General features: G+C 36.9%; 1 protein-coding gene across 1 annotated transcript in view; it reads left to right on the plus strand.

Moving 5' to 3' along the window:
• The first annotated feature begins 4129 nt into the window (after window positions 1-4129).
• Window positions 4130-21028, plus strand: part of LOC134680180 (adenylyl cyclase-associated protein 1) — a 55171-nt gene continuing 38272 nt past the window's right edge. The window contains exons 1-2 of the mRNA XM_063539257.1: window positions 4130-5131; window positions 20422-20660. Of these exons, the coding sequence (XP_063395327.1) occupies window positions 4357-5131; window positions 20422-20660 (1014 nt within the window). The 5' untranslated portion in view covers window positions 4130-4356. The remainder of the gene's footprint in view (window positions 5132-20421; window positions 20661-21028) is intronic.

Consider the following 21028-nt stretch of genomic DNA (forward strand, 5'->3'; position numbering starts at 1 on the left):
TATTCAGTCATTTTCCTATCTACCTCTAATGACAAATTTTAAGCGAGGCTAAAGGTTACGCTCAACTAGTGCTGCAAAGTTGATTTTCTCAATAGTTAATATTTTGCGAGGCTGAACAGCTGACTATTGATTAAAACGAAGAAAAAACCCTTAAAAGTGCCCCCAGTACAGTTTTTCATACGAATGCTCAACCTTAGCCACACTTTTTACCTCAATTTACCATTGGTTTGTGTTCCACATGTCCTCTACTTCAGCTTAGCCTTTGGCATCGCTGCGCCATGCTCAGCCTGCGGTCTCGCTTTTTAATACAATGGACATTGGTTGGAGTCTGTGCTCAACTACTTATTTTGAAGCCTGAAGCACGGCTTTGACTTCGCATGAAAGTTCGCCTCACTGGGGCACTTCGGACTTTTAGGCCCAGGTGAAGATCGGTACCTAGCCTTGTAGGTCAGGAAATGAATGCTCAAAAAACGTTGTAGAGGGAAATGCTAGGAACACAATTTTTGACTCCGTAACTTTGTTTAGACTAGTTAGGAGGTAAACATATCAAAAGTCCCCGGCTGTAGCCCCGGTGCTGCGGGGTAGAGGGGGGTAAGAAGGTCGAATTTTTCGGTTTTTCATTGATATCTTGGAAACTTTGCATCTTAGCGACATGACTACTAAGACAAACCGAAAGCTCATAAAATTAGTTACAAGTTTTATCCAGTCAAGTTTTTCGATATCTTGAATAGTTTTTGAGATAGACGCTCTTGAAAGTTTATTTAGGGATTTTAATGTTATCTTGATATCTACATCAGTGATGCTGTTAGGCCATGTTTGGCATCATTTTCGTATAAATCGGGGGTGCTGAATTCATTTATGGTATCACATTGACACTATTCCGAAGTAAAAACAAAATTAAAAAAAAATATATTTTTTAAAATCCCTCTTCACGCTTAAACCGCTGAACCAATTTCGTTGAAATTTGGTACAGAAATAGTTTCAGTCTCGACACAGGACATAGGATGGTTTTTATAACCAAAAGCATCTTTTGAGGATGTGAAAAGTGGGGTGGAAGTTTGTATGGGGAGTCAGTAACCGCTGAACCGGTTTAGGTGAAATTTAGGATGGTATACATCTGTGATTTAGATGAAAATGATACCTAACATAACTTCAAACCTTACCTTAAGCATTATGAACCTCAGGAATTCAGTTTCGTCGATGAAGTTGAATTCCCCCCATACTCCATTTCACAACTTTAAAGGATGATTATTGAGATAAAAAGTATCTTATGTCCTGTCTTGGGACTCGAAATATCTGTATACCAAATTACAATTAAATCGGTTGAGCGGTTTAAGCGTGAAGAGGAATTTAAAAAAAAAGTTATTTGTTTAAAGTTTATATGTTTTTTCTTAGAAATGGTGTCAATGTGATACCAAAAATGAATTCAGCATCCCCGATTTATACGAAAATGATACCAAACACGGCCTAGCAGCTTCACTAATGTAGATATCAAGATAAAATTTAAAGCACTAAATTAACTTTCAAGAGCGGATATCTCAAAAACTATTCAAGATATCGAAAAACTTGACTGAATAAAACTTGTAACAATTTTTATCAGCTTTTGGTTTGTCTCAGTAGTCATGTCGCTAAGACGCATAGTTTCCAAGATATTAGTGAAAAACCGAAAAATGAGACCTTCTTTCCCCCCTCTCCCCCCCAGCACCGGGGCTACGGCCGGGGACTTTTGATATGTTCACCTCCTAACTAGTCCAAACAAAGTTACGGAGTCAAAAATTGTGTTCCTAGCATTTCCCTCTATAACTTCTTATTTCTTGGCCTATTGCGATATTATTAACTTAAATTTCGCGCTCGCTGCGCTCGCGTTTTTCGTTGACCCTGTATCTACATGTTAGCTTGACTGGTGAATGAATAGAGTTACACCAAGAAAATTCTGCAATGATTTTGATAGCATACGCAGTGCAACTAGTGCAAATGTTATTTATACGTCTTATTTCATAGAAGTTTTGACGTTTAAAATAACACTTGCATTGCGTGTGTTATCAAAATCGTTGCAGAATTATCTTGGTCTAACTCTTGTAATTTTCTTAAAAAACTGCTTAAGTAACATACATTTCAAGGACTTTAGGTGTTGACAGCCCCATAATATGTGTGTAAAAGCGGTTTTATGACATTTTTTCAACGATTCTAACAAGTCTACAAAAGTTTCGGTTTCGGTTTCGGTTTCGGCCGAAACTAGAGCCAAAGCCGAACATTCGGTTTCGGTTTCGGTTTCGGCAAAAAAACATGTTTCGGTCGGACACTAGAATTTATTTCGTGACCATAGAGATCTTGGTGCTGAATTTCTGATAATTTCATTAGGCCATGTGTGATGTACCTATACATTAATACTGGTCTAGTGGGTCTACTTGAGGCAATGATCGCTAAAGGTTTGTGAATATCAGCCCTTTATATTGTCAATAGTCATCTTGCCATTACATCCACTGCCACGCCTCAGCATTCTAAATAGCTACTGCACTTTTCTATACATGTGTAGATACGATACGTTTATTCATGTTATAGGTATTTGATACGTTTTCCTGGCTTACCTATACAGAATTGTGCTTCGACCTCTATCACAACAGCGTTCAATTATAACAGTGATGATGAATTAATAGGTATACACGGTGGATAAAAATTGTAATGAAAATAGAAGGACGGAAAATGTGACAAGAAACAAGTGGATAAATAATGATGCCAATCATTCATATAGATTAGAACAACTTACGACCTGAACTTATTATTCTCATAAAATACCTCGAAAACGAGAGAGCGGCGGTAACAGTAATATTTCCCAGGGAGCCTATTTTCTTTCCCGACAATGCAGGAGATGGGGAAAATGTAATTTTCTTTTTGCCCTGCATTTAACACGTTCGGTCCTCTGTATGAAATGTCACCCTGTGGGAGAAATTCTAGTTTCCAATCCCATTTTGCCTCCGGATTTCGGTTAAAGAATAATATATCATTATTTCCTGGGCCTAATTAAATTTTCGGTTTAGTCACAGAATTAAGGGACTAAAATACGAGAGTGATATCGTTCAAAGTTTTGGTTGGCATCATCATCATCGCGATCGCCAAGTAAAAACTAGACAACTCTATTAATATTATGATACTTACCAAAGAACCAAATAAATACTGTTTATTTCGTTTTGAATTATTGCGAAACCACATATTATGTAAACAAGGTAAGTACGTAATGTTAAATTTGTAAAATCACGGCCCCTTTTTGCTACGAGAGCAACACAATGTTATTACATATTATCTTTCGACTGTAATTTCATACATAATATTTTATCACGTGATATCTTTGTGAGATATGTAGGTACCTTAGAGCATTTAGTAACTGGAGACGTCATGGCTGTCATTTTCTGTACAAAACAGGCCGCGTAGCCAAGATGCCGATCGCTTACGCTCCGTAGCGATCGAAACGCAACTGTCACTGTCGCACTAATATGGAAGTGTGATAGAGAGACTTAATGGTTTTCGTTGTAGCGAAAGTAACCTAAGAAGCGATAGCGATTGTAACCTTGGCTTAGGCCGGCTGTCTGCCGATTTTTGCGGGGGAGAGGACGTCAAAAATCTTGCTATTTCTATATGATTTGTACGTAATGTTCAAATAGCCATGTCAGTCCACACAAAAGTTTGCACAATTGTGCAATGTCTTCGGCAGAGGGGTAAGCTCATAAAGGCGACTTCAGTTATTAAATGCTCTAAGGTACCTAAGTAGATTCGGAGTCACGTCTGCATTTTGTTAGCTTTTGGGTAGTTGCAAGTTACGAGTATGTACACTCGAAATGTGTGCCTGTGCGTAAGGTGTACGTACTTTTGTGTGGGTTTTGTGGGGTAGAGTGCTGCTACTCAAGTCACAAACCATTTTGGCTCGACTAGGGGCTTATTCCTAGTGTAACTTGATACCGAGATTCGTAGTAGCTTTGTGTAAAAAGGGGTTAGACTTATGCTGGTTCGTCTTTATTGAAGCAGTCGGTGTTTATGGGTAAGAAGGCTGGGGTCCCTCGGGTTGCGCGGGACGGCGCGGGTGGCTGATGCGCCCGGTCGCGGCGCATCGGCCCTGCGTCAGTCCGCCAGTCGCCCGCCGCCGAGCGCTCGGCCGGCCGCCGACAAAACAACACCCTCTATATTAACTACTTACTTACATCGTGCGGAAAAAGCTGAAATCACTGGCTAATTAGATTATTTATAAGTATTTACACGGATTAAGAAAATATTACTATATTGTTATGTTTGACTATTTTAATAGATCGTCTCTGTTTGTTGAAAATAAGTTCTTTAAAAATTGTTACTGTTTATATTTTAATTATGTTTAAAAGTTGCTGTGCGCGACCAAAAAAGATACCCAAAAGTAAATCAAAACCCGAAAAGATAGACACGATGTCTGAATTCGAAGTTGCCGATGCAAACCAAAAGTTGGGGGAGGAAGTTAGTGAGTCGAAAGATGAGGCTGTGCCAAAACCTTGTAACGATAAAATCGTACAAGAAAAAGTTACCCCAGATGCTCCTGAAAAAGATATATGTATTCCTGAGAGTACAAATGACGTAAGTGAGATGGAAATATCTGATAAAGTTGACACAAATCCAGGCGATGATTCCACTGATGATGTCATCAATGATGATATTTTGGCCCAAGTGTATAAAAGGGAATTAATGAAAAAAAGATATTCGGTGGATATCAAGAAAAGCCGTATGGATTTCAAAAGGTTCTCGGTTGATTACCGTCGAGATACGGCTACGTTAGAGGAATTGGCGCGCCTTGAGCAAAAATTAGCACAGACGAATTTTGATATGCGGCCTGGCGGCCGATGTAAGTCTACTGGAATACTTAAAACGAGTGTTAGCACCGGAAGTGGGGACCACAAGTCTTTTCAAGAGCCAAGCTCTGACGACGACGACGTCTTTGAAAAAGGTATACCTGAGTCTACCGAGGGGCCGACTGAGCCTCCTGCGACGCCAGTGGGGCGGGACGAACTGGCTATGCGGAGACACCGATTCTTCTCCGACCTGGTGTGCGCCGCGCGCGCAGCCGTCGAGCACCGCGTTCGTTTCGACCCCCTCGGGCCTGTAGTTGCTGAACCCGGTGAGTTGGTTGTCAAGTACACATGTTCTTGCTCCACGGATTCTTTACCGACGACAGATTGCCGTGCCAGCACCCCTGACAAAGCGATATGAAGATAAAAGGAAAGTGGGTTAATGATTTTCTCGCTGCTCAGAAACTTCTAAGCGGGGTATTGTAAATTTGTACTCTGTGCATATATCTAATATGTTCCTGTGAAGTACAAGATTATTTCATTGGTTTTGCGGCGACTACTTTATTATTGATATATACCTGGTGTGGCCTGTAATATGAACAAAAAATTTAACTGTAGGCTGTACTCCTCATACTGACCAACATTTGTTCAGCGACGTTTAAAAATAACTTATGGTTTGATTTTTAAAACACTTTAAAGTTTCTTCTAAGAAGCAATGTATTGCGAATTTTGTTATGTTTAAGGCATGACAAGCAACGTCAATCACAATAATATCTATGTTTTAATTATTTGCTCATGTTACAGGCCACACCCGGTATTTAAAAGTACTGATAAAACATGCTTCTATGTCAACTTTACCGCAATTAATGTTTATAAACTACAATCATTTAACAGAAACAAAACATAATAAACTAGCGTCTGTTAAAATTCAGCAACGTATTTATTAAATTAAATTATTATTGCCCAAAACCAACCCCTTACCCCCGCCCTCTAATATCCGATATCAATCTTTCCAGAAATAGGTGTGAATATGTTGATGTCTTACATAAGATCGTTTTGTTTTCTTAGGAGATGTTTGTCAGTAATAACTTTTGGGGTGGGAGAAAAATCAATGGTCTTGGCCGGTGCCCAACAAAACTATAGGTACTTTAATGCCTCTATTCAAGTTCCACCATTCCAAAGGCGAGCCTCGCGAACCGGCACCTACTTGTAGGATTTAAATATATTTCAATTTCTATATATATTTTTTATCGTCAACACCAAACCCACTTTTTATCTGGTCCACGATTATCATAATCCCTATGAGAATTATTCAGCAGTCGTGACGTAAAATTTTTCTGACGTTGGCGAAAAAATTTTGTTTTTTTGCGTAAAATGTTCCTTAATCTAATCCAAGTGTTTAGGGGTTTACCTTATTTAAATGCCAGCAATGGCATCAATAAATGTAAATAAAAGAGTACCACTGGTAATTGAAGAGTGAAAACTCTCACGTGGACGGATAGTCGGATAATTTGAAGTCAATATTATACATATTTAATTTGAGGCAATAATTAGATTAATTAGTATGTATCTTGTTTATAATTTCCAATTAAGGCTTTACATCTAAAGCCATGTCATCATAAAAAAATAAACTTTACTATAAGTCGATCTTCGTGGCAAGGTACTCGTGGAATTCGTACTTTTTTGTTGATTTTTGAACAAATATTACATTTGGTCGTGTTTTAATTTATCAGTTTTATCACTACACGTTTCCTGCTTTCTGGCATTTCCTCTAGTTAGAGGAAAATAAATTCTGTAGGCCGATTCGGTGTGATTTTAAGACAACACGTGAAATGGCGCAATTGACTTCTAAGTGGTGGAGGTAACAAATTAACAATACAAAATACAATTTTATGGGAAAACTTAATATTTCATAAACTTTTATAAAACGAACATTTAACGTCGCTAGCGGCAAAAACAAACAGAACAAGTAATTAATCTGAGTGCATATTACCGAGTTCAGACTTTATAAAGCAGCTTGTTTACCGTTACTCACGTGCGGATATACTAGCTTACAATTTACATCGGTTTCCATCAGTTGGCCTGATAATATATAACGTGCCTGCATTTAGCGTCTACTAGGCAAATCTAAATTTTATTTTATAATTGAAATTCAATTCGATAATCAGACCGTTCGGCATCCGCGTTGCGCTCTAAGTAAACTAAGTAGAGCGAGTGATCGCGAGTGCCCTCTCAAAATGTTATCGATTGTACATTTAAGAATGAGTTTGGCTGAGGTTTGTTTTCTTGCTTAGTTTAAAGAAGATGTAAACATATTAATCTGTAACTGTACCTACTTGCCACATGGAATGCCTCCTTCAATTTATTACTGCCTATTAAAGACATCACATGTTTGTTGTTAATAAAATTGTACTCTTAATTATTTGGTACCGACTCCGCCTTTTGAACGTAATTGAATGTTGTTCACAAGCTGCCCACAGTTTAAAGAAGTGAAGTTAATAATAAATATTATAAATGTGCAGCTGGCTTTATTTACTAATAACGCTATATTAGTAAACCAAAGAGTTATGGCTGTGCATCGGCACCATATTTTATGGTAATTAAGAAGCCGTACAACACGTGCTGTCAAATGCAAAACACAAATGCTTAAACTTCCCGCATCTTATACAATCAATGAATCTTTAAAGTAAACATTTGGACTTTGTTAGAGTCTGACCAAGAAAAGTCTACAGCGGATTTGATAGCCCACGCAGTGCAAGTGTCATTTATATGTCATAAGTTTGACGTTGAAAATAACACTTGCGCTGTGTGGACTATCAAATCCGCTGCAGACTTTTCTTGGTCTGACTCTATTAATGAAACGGTTTTATAATCTAGTTAGTTACTCGAAAAGAAATAGGCACAATTAATCAAGTTCTATGTGGATAGAGGGTGTCATCTAGTACTTATAGTCCGTTTTTTTTAGCATTAGAAAGAATTTCGCAGAAGTAAGCTTGTAGTTCCAAATCCGGCACTTTTAGCGGTAATAATTTGAAGTAAATTATATGTATTGACCATGCTACATTAGATAATTCAATAATTATTAACAATTAAAGAGCCTGATAATAACTGCACGCTTGCTTCTGTGGAGTTCTTTCTAATGCTAAAAAAAACGAACTATAGCTTGAATCAGTAAGACTGACGAAGGCTCAAGATGATTAATAAGATGATGAACGACGCCTATAAAATAGGAGAGAGAAGAAATACGCAGATTTTGTTTCTACCAAATTTTCGGCTGCTAAATAATAAATCAGCACGACATAGATTTGGGTTTCCTCGAAAATACTTTGGCTTATTTAAATGTACCATTCCGATGAAGATGTTATATTTAGTACCTTTACTGAATATTTTTAACGAAAATTACATTTTTGTATAAGAAATAAGAATTTCGTTTGAGGAAAACTTGCTCATAGGCTTGAGAAATCGGGCAAACAATGTTATTACATCATTTTATATTGTTTCAGCCATTTAATATTTAAGAAAATCCGTGCTTATTTGATTTACCACCATGTTCATGGCTTTATGTGGAATTATTCATTAACGAAGAATACCAAATGGCCTTGAACTTATTGAGTTTATAAATTAACTTGGTAAACTAATCTTCACCGACAAGGATTCTGAAGCCGTGCTTTAGGTTAAACTACATGGCTCTTATCTCATGCGCACACCTGCCGCAAATTGCTTTAATTGCATATTTTTATCTTAACTTTGGGTGGACGGACTTTATTTAGGCATATAGAGTTTTCAAAAATAAATATTGAAAACCTGATTCTTTCACATCTGGACGTTCTTGGGCTCATTCTACTCAGAATTATTTCTGAAAACGCCTATGAGGCTTATGTCTGAATAGGACTGGAGTGTTAAAACATGCGCGTTGCCGATATAAATATTGTACCCTTCTTTGAAAACTCCTATATCGTATACTCGTATACGCTATATCGTGTATACTCGTATAGTCTCTCGGGAAAACCGGTTCACTGATGAAACTTCTCTGAAAGAACCCTAATAATATATGACATTTCAGTTTGACGACACACCGATGATATGGAACATCAAAGTAAAGAAATAAATTAGGTATAAAGGAATATATTATACAAGGAAGCTTTTTATCTTCTTTTGAGTATCTACTAAATACCATTTGTGATGCATACCCTACCCATATACGAGACAGGATCGATACCTGTATATAAAAGGGTGGGAATCATAAGAGCGGCCTATTCTTCGGTTGTAAATGTGAAGGCATTTTGCTGGAGAGCCCTCATGTATTAATCATGATATATTGGTTGTTGCTGACAGCTCAATTACATTTTTCGTTTTCTCTACTTTTGTCTGCATACATCTGCGAAGAAATTCGAAGGTGTATGTGAAGTCTCCAATCCGCATTGGGCTAGCGTGGGGACAATAGCCCATCAAACCCTCTCGTGCTTTAGGGGAGGCCTGAGGGGCTACCGCGAAAACCGTTTTTGCAAATTGCGGGGATCTTTCTCTTTTACTCCAATGAAGGCGTAATTAGAGTGACAGAGAAAAATGGCCGCAATTTGCGAACTTCGATTTTCGCGGTTATAGCCCTGTGCCCGGCAGTGGGACGTATATAGGCTAAATTATTATTATTATTTGTATGTCTTTTCCATATCTCGGGACCATGGGGTCCCGGACCTTTGGGAGGCGTAAGTGGGACCGATGCCAACAGCGCAGAGGCCCTTTAAGACACTTTAATCTAAAAGCAAGGGATACACGTGGCGGATACCATCCCCGAACGCACAATGTGATACATCCGGAGATGGTCCCCGCTAGGTGCAAAGACTATTGCAGTGCAGCACTTTTATGCTGCGATGGGAACTAAGGTCATGGGCTATAGATTTGAAAGTTGGATGGACTGGATAATGGGCTATGGGAGAGACTAGCGGACACCTGCCGTGACAATCAGTCTCAAAATTGTGTAAGACAGGTGGTGACTCGCCTACTCATTTAGTGGGTCCTACAACGGCCGCACGCACAGTGCGGCAATAGGGCAACACTTCGGAGCGGCTGTAAGGTTGTCGAGAGGTGAGTCTGCGGTAGCCAGATCCCGGTGATCCGTTCAGCAGGCCGCCGGCGTTATGACATTTTACACTTCCAACCCGCTCTTGCGACTCCACTCTGGCCGGCCAATCAAGGCATGCACAGAGGCGAGGGCCAGATGACAGGGCCCTCTGGAATAGGGGTCCGCGGTGTCGCCACTCACCGTCAGCTCGCCACAAGCTGCCCCCGCGGGGTTATTATTATTATTATTTGTTTTTTGTAGACTCGTATATTGTCACTTGGAAGAACGCGCGACGTTGGTAGAGTCAGCTCGGTACCTAATGACTGTCATTATATTTGACCTAACAACCAAAGTTTGCAACATAGTTATATAAAAACAACCCCAGCTCCCAAGAGCCGTGGCAAAATGCCGGGATAACGCGAGAAAGAAGAGGTATATAAAAACAACTTCTAAAAGTAAATACATATATCATAGAAAAGTTTAATATTTACTTAAGTAAAGGTACTTAAGTGACCAACATATTCCCAGCTGCTTACGCTGTAGACGAAATAAACTATGTTATTACCCGTAGGGACAAGGGTACGGTAAAGTTCACTCAAAATGGCTTTTACGTTAATAAAAAAATGTTACGACTTACGCGTTTTCTTTTCCAATAAAAACCTCCCCATCAAAACATTAGTGCTGAAAGTTTCTACATAAATTGTTTTTAGTGAAACGAGCTATACCTACGATAAAAGCAACTAAATTCTTAGATATAGCGTTGAGTTTCTCTTCTATAAACTACTGGAAAAACACAAACGTAGTAACTTTTGTGTTTTTTTATAAAATGTCTGTAGAATTTAGTACTCATACTTAATTCATTTCACGGAACATCAATTTGCACGTCAACACTAAATGTCGTTTTAGAAACTTTTGACGCTTTAGCCATTGAACCCATGTAAATAATTTCCAAATATTAACTAGCCAGATAACTGATGAGGGCCAAACTTTTCGCTTGTAACTTATCTCGCCTAAATATGCGTAAATTATACAGATTTCACATTTAAATAAGTTACCTATTTGATAAGGTAATCACTTGATCATTTACTGTGCCGGTTTTCCTTTGTCACTCGCGTAATGGTTTTCTTGGAAAGTTATAATGAGGTTCATGGGTCTTTTTTCTCATCTGGAATCTTATCTTTCCACACTGTATACATAAACAAGAATTGCTCGTTTAATGGTATTAGATATATTAATATATTATACTATTTGACTAAGTTTCTGTCCGTATTCTCATAACGGTGTATTTGCCTTATTGATTCTCAGCCAATCTCATTTCTTATGCAGCCGATATGGCTCATACTGATTATTACGTGTCCTACGTCACCACCGCATGAGTCACCGGCATGTTTCGAGCGAGTACAGTACGGAGTGACGAAGTGCCGGCAGCCGGTCTCCGTTGACTATCACGGCATCCGCTCGGCGACTACACTCCAGCTAGTGTTCGCAGTCGCACGCGCATCGCTAGTGATTATATCAGAAAAACAAACCGCCAGTGTTCTAATATTGTGCTGTGACTGTGCCATTTATTCGGATTTGCAATAAACGGTAAGAAATAAGAAGCTTATTGGTCATAAACATAACGTCCGTTTTTTGTGTTAATTTCTGCATCATTGTAGAGATAACGGTCCTCCAGAGCCTAATGTTATAAATAAGGAACATATACGGCTTAAAATACACTCGTTATTTTCCTGTTGGTTGCTGTAATGGCTGTCCATTTAACCGTGTAACTGCGGTTTAATACTTGTTTATGACTTTGTTTGTTATAGACATGGGATGGTCCGATAATTCAGGGCGGTAACGCCGGTAGCGTGACGTTTGCGAGCTTTGGCACTGTTTTCAGCCACCCAGCACCGATATTATTTATGTGCATGATTTCATATATTATGAGTGATGGATTAGCATTATCACTACTTTAGACAGCTGTATATGGGGTAACAATATAATATTATATTATTACCTTTTGGCTGCAATTAATTACATCAGGGATTTATTTAAATCCCTGATGTAATTTTATAATACTACTATGTTTATATTTTATAGTATATATTGTATAGTTCTACGAAATTAAGAACCACCGTAGTTTTCTTTGCATAACTTACTACAAGTCTTACACTGAAAAATACTACCATATTTTATCTAAAGTTTGAAATATACAATCCATGTGGAATAAATACTGTCGAGTTTATCCAAGATGAGCATATTTTATTCCTTAATCTTGTTTGTTTTAATCTTAATTTAATGCTCATAATTAGATTATTTATTCTTTTTTTTACAAGACCATGAATAAATACATAGGTATTATTGTAGCTTAAATTAAATTTCTCACCTGGCTCGCACTCGCACTGCTAATAGGAAAATTTAAGTATTTACTTATACTCGTAACAGTATTATCAGCACTTTACTTTGCCATTCTCTTTTCATTGAGACAAGTCCAAAGTTAATTGGGACTTATTAAAATTGCGAATTTCCTCGAGCTACTGCAACAAAGCACACTGCTATTTTCTTCTTTCTTAAGTTCTTTCTATCTTCATTACATGCAATTTAAATTGTGAATGTACTGTTTACTTTGCCTATTTCATTATTAATTTGGTGGTTTGTTATATGTACAGTCGACGTCAAATATATGTTTACATTTTTCGCCTTATTACAAAGGAGTAAGGTGCAAAAGTGTAAACATATCTTTGACGTCGACTGTACCTAACAGTAGCTACACAATATGTACTTATTATGTAGTGTCTATGTTAATTCCTATATATAATTTACTGCTGACATACGTACCCCAGGAGCTTATCTATATAATTACTGATGATATTGCTTATTCAAGAATCCAATGACTGTGGGCTTTAAGAACTTGACCGCATCATTTCATCTAGTTTTAGATGCAAGGTCGGGAACATGTGAATGAAGTTGATGACTGATGAATCACATATCACATTGCACACCCTCGCCAAAATATTATCCACGTAAATTGGACATAATGACAACCAATGATATAAATAGCACTATCATCTATTCTCTGTCATTAGTATTGTCTTGATACAAAGAGTGTGTTCTGTGATTAAGCTTAGGTAAGCGTGTTCCTTAAAAAAAGACTGGTGTTTATGTGCTTGTTTGAAATTTTCCGAGCGTGGCAAAGGGCTCTTTTAAAGGGGGTAAAAAAAAGTTATTGTTAGGGTTGATACTTCGTAGGCAAATAACGTTATTACAAAAATATGTTAAATAGAGTATGAAACGTTTCGAATACTTTACTTCTAACGGAAAATGAGTTATTTTCCTTTTGTGTTAAACGTTGCCATTGTAGTGTACGAATACGAACTGGATACGGTTGGGTGACCAACGGCTCTAGTTTACAGGATCTCATTCTGTTGGCTATTGTTGGTGTAAGTATCCACTGATGTGTAAATTTTCTATACAGTATTGGTGTACTACTGTAACAATGTTAACATAATTTCATTTACTGTCATTTATGTATGTTTTTCTTTAAATGTAACCAGCGTAGTTACTTGTTAGTTTTATTGGCCTTAAGGCATAAGTTTCAACATATCATATAGGTAACATAGAAATGGTATGAGTTAAGACTAGATAACCTGTTTTGTACCGTTTTCCAACTTTCTTTTATACTTTATCCATCAATTCATCATACCACACCTGAGCGAATTAAATAACGAATGCTATCATCGTTCGCTGAGAAAACTTTTGACAGGTTTTAAGTATAAAGTAGAGAAAGGGTTTAATTGTTTGTTGTTTGTTGCGCCCTGCGGCATTGAAAACGGGCGTTATTTCTAGCAATTCTAGCTGTCATATATTAAAGACCGCTTTAGAGTCACATTTGTGGGCCGGCTTGAATGCTTTATTCTGACCTGGCACGGATCCCATCTCATGCGTAAATATAAACGTGAATACTGAAAAGCAACATTGAAAACATTCATGTTCCAGTGTGCTTCGTTTTTTACGTACCATCTGCATAAATTGATACAAACCACTATACATACATAAACGTTTCTATTATGTTACGTCATTGAAAACTTACTGATTTTATGTATACCTAAATGTACTCGTACAAAGTGTCAGTAACATGTGATAATGTCAATTAATCTTCATATTTTTATCTTTTTAAAAATATAGTCAGGTAAAACAGCGTTTGAATGTTGAAAAGTAACTTTCATTTTAGGTAAGGTATTCATAGAGTAATTAAAATTTCTGTTGTTAGAGTAAATACTTAACGGGTTTAAACTTTTGCCGCAAATTTTCCAACTGGAAGTCGTTAAAAATGTACAGAAGGGTGCGCTTCTTAAAAGGTGTCTGTTGTCCCAGTACTTTAACGTATATGGAACAGGCTAAGAGGCTCTTACTCATTTGCATGGCCTTGCTAACACTCAGCCTGCCGCCATAACCGCGGCCTCCTCAAGAGCTACCGCCTGCAGCTTGTTAGTCGACCGCCGGTTTACAAATTGCCAGTATATTTTAAAGCCACGTTTGATAAGCAAATGTAACACATATTGCATATTCAGTTTGCACATTTTGTCAATTTGTATTACGTCATAATTCGCAATTAGATTCGGGGCCGCGAGTAGGGATTTACGCATTCATGTTTAAGAAGTAGTAAAATAAAATGCCGCGCCGACCCCGAAAGTTAATGGGAGAGAGAATGACGTTGATGATGACTAAATCTCGCCATAAAGAAAGATGGAAGGAGAAGTATAAGTATATTATGTATCTATCTTTCTGGGTGTGACATTAGGCAGGCGAGACCGGGACTATTAAAAACAGGTACCTACCTATTGCTCAAAATTATTGAAAGTAGTGGTTATCGTCCTTAATAGTCTTAATACCCAAAACAAGAGTGCTTACGAATTATCGTATCGTATTAGCGTCGTAGTATGATTAAACACGTTAACACGTTAACGTTGAGAGCGTTACCTACCCTACCTAACATGGACAACCTTACATATATGGCCAACCTCAAATACCGGTACACGGCATACACAATGACATCGGCATGATCGGCACATGTTATCTACAAACTGTGAACCCTCAATCCCGCATGTGTGTATGTATAGCTTTTGTTAAACTGCAAATGAAGTACACGAGTCTCTGCTTTTTCTTTAACTTAACTCCATTAAATTCTTTAATAATACTTCTTAGGTAACTCAAAATTAAAACCGTTTGCGCTACTTTATCTTTTAATTATCTAAACAAAACCATTGGGCGTGGCTTTTCTTTCAACTTTTCCATGGTAGTAAAGCTTTTAACACAAAGGTCCTTTCTATTAAGTTCATTTTAAATAAAAAATACAGCGATGTTTAACTACGAGATAAAGTTAACCTAGCTATATGTACTTTCGCTTATACGATGTGCGGTTTACCGTCGAGCTACGGTTACTATTTAGCGCTTTGTGGTCGCTGGGCCAGTGAAATTATTCAACCCACTGGGTGTCATTTAATGATGCAGCAGGGTCGTCGCTCGCCTATTATACTTATTCTGCTTCGAGAGATTTATACTAGCATTCGTGAATTCAGTAGGTAGGTACCCTATTATGAAGGTATTTAATACTCTTAATAGTACCTTCAAAATACACAGAATATATATCTATTTCGAACTCGATCTTAAGAGAATACAAGTGCATATAAGAGTTTAATATTACTATCTTCAGAAAGTCAATTTTCCTTTTAATCTTACAAAATGAAAATCTGCTTTAGAATATGATCACACGACTCGAATTTCTACGACGGTGTTTAACACCCAGTATAAACGAACAACGTGGCTATATCGACATATCTACATTGAGATTTCTGGCAGCGCTCTTCTGGATTAATCGCTTGGATACGACGACTTTTTCCCTATTCGTTGATAAGTCGCATTTCCTGCCTCTCTGGCATTTTGAATTGATGTACGATTTATTTTGTACGGTCGTTTCTATCTCTATTGTTAGTAGGAATAGATTATGTATTGAGGTTACGTTTAAAATAGTCCACTCAACTGGAATCTAAATTTAAACGTTACTCATCAGCTGACTGAGAATTTGTTATGATTATAGAGTGCAAGGTCTGCCCTCCTAGTGAGTTTATGTTGTTGGAGACTGTTTTAAAATGTATAGGTATGCCTCCGGCCCCTGAACACAGCTCGTATACTCGTAGCAACGTACGTACGTGAGGTCACGTTTTTAATTCCGAGATTAAAAAAGTCAATGAATAAATTATAATCTCTTTCATACAGCCCCGTATTCATTGCTCTTGAGACTGACTGGAACGAAACCAAACAGTAGTCTGTTATTTGCACTTATTTGGCTCCGTTAATGGGTTACTCGTGTAACTAGATAGCACACCTTAATTAAATTAAGTACCAATTAAGAGATGTACTCGTACTTCCGCTATGTTAAGATATTTGAGGCGACACGTGAAAGTCGGGTCGTTTCTGCTAGGTTCAGGCAAACCGCTGTGTGCAGTATCCTATTACCTAATTATACATACATACATATTCCTAGTAGAGTACTGAACTTCCATGTGCGTGAACTTCCAGTCCGTGTACTCAATTATGGTCTTAAATTTCTGTTAGTCAACTACATAAGTCGAGTAATTTTATAATTTGTTAGTTCTAGAGTCATCATGAAACCCTTATATTTTCTGTGGCTCAGCTCAGTGACCATTAGCACTAGAAAGCGGTATTTTGGCATGGATATTTAGATATGCTAATCACACTGACAAGGAGCAATATAAATGAAATACTTTTATTTGCAATTTCCATACGAAGTAACCTAGCCTAGATTATCTATTAGCCTAGATAATCGATAATTGGTTATGCACTTGACTGTTACGGATTAACAACTAAAACTAATTTAAACAAGTTAGAATGTATGCAAGTTAGATTCCTGAAACTGTTAGTTAATAATAAAACTAGAGATAAAAATAAAAAAGACTATAGAAATTTGTTTAAAATATGTAATATTCTTCCGGTGAGCCTTAAGCATAAATATTTAATTTTGTACAACAATCATGGCAGTCGAGAGCATACCCATTTACACCATAACGCTGTTTGTGGAACCAGGTCGGTGTCTGCGGGCAAGTTTGTTGTGCCGAGGGTTACTAATTACTACGGCGATAAATGTCTCCACAAACGCCTTCCCTACATACTCAACAGCCTGCCCTCTGAATTCAGACAGGAAGCCAATAAAGTAATATTTGGTAAAAAGCTGCGTAGTTACCTCGTAAATCGCGTATAGCAATTGATGACATTATTACTAATGATAGATGTTAACTTTTTTTCTAATATAAGAGAGTAGAGACTGCACGATCCCACAGTCAAACCGTGTAAACTGTTTTGTGGGACACTGTAATTGTATAAGATGTATATTTTTATGTTAATAAATAAATAAATAAAATAATACTAATTAGTTCTTGAGTGTTTAAAAGCGCTAGCTGATAACTGTACGATCAGACTAGTTTAGCAGGTAGATTACATGGATGAGTGAAAGAACTCTTTTACATTTTAATCACCATTAGTGAGTCATTAACACCAGCACTCGGAATTGTTATTCGAGACGACAAGAATTATAGAACAGAATAGTCTAATTTAATTTCTTAACGCTTAGCTTAATACGTATCATTCAAAACACATTAGCTCTATTGCTGTGGAGTAGTTAATGTGAAGAACAACTCTTATTTATATTTAACTGCCATTAGGTTATTGACTCCTTTGTGTAAGTAATAATAATTGCATCTGCCAAATATTTTTGTTATCATAATAGGACTGGCTTGATTCCTGACATGCTGGTATGACTATATACATAGTATTTTATACATAGTAAAGTAAACCACAGTCGAACGTTTAGGAAACTAAAAAAATAAGGAAAATAGAGTTTCCATATTCCGATCTAAACGGTCTTGTTGAATGATTATACTTAACATAACATAATAAATATTTTATCTCGACTTAGCAATTTAACTTGATTAAAATTGTAAAGTGTCAGCGATTAAATTAAGGATCGTCGAAAAGGGTCAAGGGCTAGGTACCGCGTAATGTGACTTGTGAGGCACAAGCCAAGGGCACAAAGGCTCTTGTATGAATTAACACGTCGTTGAGCCACTCTCAGCACAGAAAACTTTGTTATCTACATTTAACGAAGAAAACCTTTTCAATTCTAAAGGTCTACGAGATGTCCTTTCTAAGTAGATTATTTCTGCACGAGTAGCTGTTTCTGTAATTTTACTCGTTAGGTATTTGATGTTTGAACGATTGATGTTCAATTTGGATTCGGATATATTAGAAAGATGAAAGCTGCCTTCTTATTATATTTCAATATCGTTAACATACTTCTCCAAATGTCGAATGAAAGTTCAACAATATTATCAACACATAACGACCATTTAATAAAATACTATTTTCCAAAATAAACATGTAATTTATTTCGACATGTTGTTATCTCTATAACTCATGATAATGACTTACTGGTAAATTTTTTATCAATCCTATCTTTTGTGAATTGCCGATAATAGCCAGCAAGCAACCAATCATATCTTTCAAAGTCATGTTCACAGATGACTTTTACAAGTTCTACACTTCATATTCGTAGAAGTGGCCGAGTTCTGCAGGTGTAATTGCGTCTTTGTAATTTGCGTACCAGTAAAGTTCTTTGTGAGTGAACAATGTCGGAGGGTGAAGGACCTAGTATACAAAGAAATATGAGACATTTAATAGAAATATTTGAAGCACGGAACAATATCTCCGGGGAAGACGATGTCGCGGATACTGTCAATACAATATTAGATGATATGATTGGTATGTTTTGATTTATATATTTGTAGGAATTTGTAAGTAACAATCAGTGTAGGTATTCATTGTTATTAATTTATATACCTACGTATGTTATGTAATTTTTGTATAACATAATTATATTAATTATGCATAAAGTCCCCATAAAGTATTATTTACTCTGCCGTGAAAAAGACAGTTAACATATTTACCTACTATTAGGCGGTGTATCTATTGTTTTAAGTTATAGTTTAGTAAGTTTAGTTTGGGTGCAAATACCTAGTTTCTTTTAGAAATATTACAAATTGATACCGATATTCCTATTTTGGTGTACGGTCGTGATTTTATTCAGGTATCTGTGTTTGACATTCTCTTATGTTTTATCATCGTAGTTCTGTTATTTTATTTTGCATTATAGCCACCTGTAAGGAATATACTTTATCCACATTAATAATGAGAATAATGTTCTCGCTCGGTTGACCTCATTTCCGAGACCCCCCCTTAGTGCTCATAAAAGTACATGGTGTTCAACTGTTCAAGCAAACTTTTACACGTCTTATAAAGGTAACATCTATTACACCAGAAAGTTGTACACTTATTACATATTACATATGTTGATTTACTTTGATATATATTCATTTATCACAGGTATTCATCTGTGAACAAATATACATTTGACTGTGTCATCGTAATGTCGTCCCGTTTTCTTATAGTTAGTTCGTTTTTTTAGCATTAGAAAGAACTTGGAAGAAGGTAAGCGATTTTGGCATGTCTTTTAATTGAAAAACGCTTATTAAAAATCAGTAACTATCATTTATGAAAGCAGAAGAATATAAATGATCGTATTAGATTCATAATTGTTACATATTTGCCGTAACTTATTTTTAAAATGTGTTTTTCAATTAAAAGACACATCAAGATTGTTTACCTTATTTCTAATGTTAAAAAAAAAGAACTATAGATAGAATTGAAAGGGACTCACTTGTCACTTTCTAATTTCTACAATTTTTTGTCGGTCTATACACTGTCTATTTAGAGTCTAATAGATATTTAAGTACTTGGGCTCGGTTAGTGCCATCTTACGCGATTGTGTGTGAGTCACGCACGATGTGATGATAAAGCTATTGAGTCATCGACAAGAAGAACACGCCCATAAACAATAAACACTATACTAAATCTTTTTAATCGTTAGCAATTATGATTCCTGATTATGTTTAATGACCTCCTATCACTACATACGTGTTGTAATTGGGACACTAAGTGAAAATATAAAAGTATATATAGAAGATACAGCGATACTGCCTAAGAAATAAATTATCTATATTTTGTGGCAACAATTTGTGTATGATTAAAGTAAATAATCGTTATTTTTAATGAGGATCGGTTCAATTTAGTTCAGAAATCTTTTTATTATAGGAACTCAAGGAAACAGAAATGGAGCAGGATAAGTTCCTTAATCCTCCTACACACGTAATGCCCTTATGAGAGTTATGAGTTATGAGATAAAACTATCCAATCAAATCACTACACCTTATAAAACAAAGTCCCCTGCCGCGTCTGTCTGTTTGTATGTTTGTTCGCGATATACTCAAAAAGTCCGGATTTTCATGCGGTTTCGACCTATCAATTGAGTGATTCTTGAGGAAGGTTTAGTATGTAATTTGCCAACCCATACGAATCCGGATTTTAATACGGGGCGGGTCTCTAGTGCTAAATAAAATAGCGTGGCACGTAGATAACTTTATTAATGGCATCGTTTTTTAACAGGCGGTGAATCCGAGGCAACAGCTGCAACCTACAGCCCCGCAGCAGACCTCGAGGCTTTGATCGAGCGGCTGGAGCGAGTGACCTCGCGTCTGGAACGCCTGCCGCAGCTGCTGCCGCGCTCGCCGCCCGCCACCCCCGCGACCCCGGCGTCGCCCGCCCCCTCCCCCGCCCAGCAGGACGAGCCTGAACTCGTCGTTACCGACAATATGAGTATCAGCGGGTTTCAGGACATTATACAAGTATGTAATGCCACTAAACGCTTCTGAGAATATTCTAGATTTTTCATCAAGCGTAATACCTACCGTATGTAAAATGTCTACATCCATATATTTCACTCCACTTAGACTGTAATATCAATATAAAAATCTTAGATGAGAATTGTTACAAGTAAATATGTATGTATAAGGATTGGAACAACAAGAACAAGTCTCAACGTCAGCCTATTGTACGTTAGATTTAACCGGGCCGTAATGAAGAAAGGTTTTTTTTTTAGTTATTATCCATATATTTGCCTAATGGCTTCAAATAGCGATTTCATCACAAATCTATGTGCCTATACAAAGAATTTCGAGTAAATTTTTGCAAATTGATTGTAATTTATAATTAG

This window comes from Cydia fagiglandana, chromosome 3 (genome assembly GCF_963556715.1).
Source record: "Cydia fagiglandana chromosome 3, ilCydFagi1.1, whole genome shotgun sequence".
In the NCBI taxonomy this organism is placed as follows: Eukaryota; Metazoa; Arthropoda; class Insecta; order Lepidoptera; family Tortricidae; genus Cydia; species Cydia fagiglandana.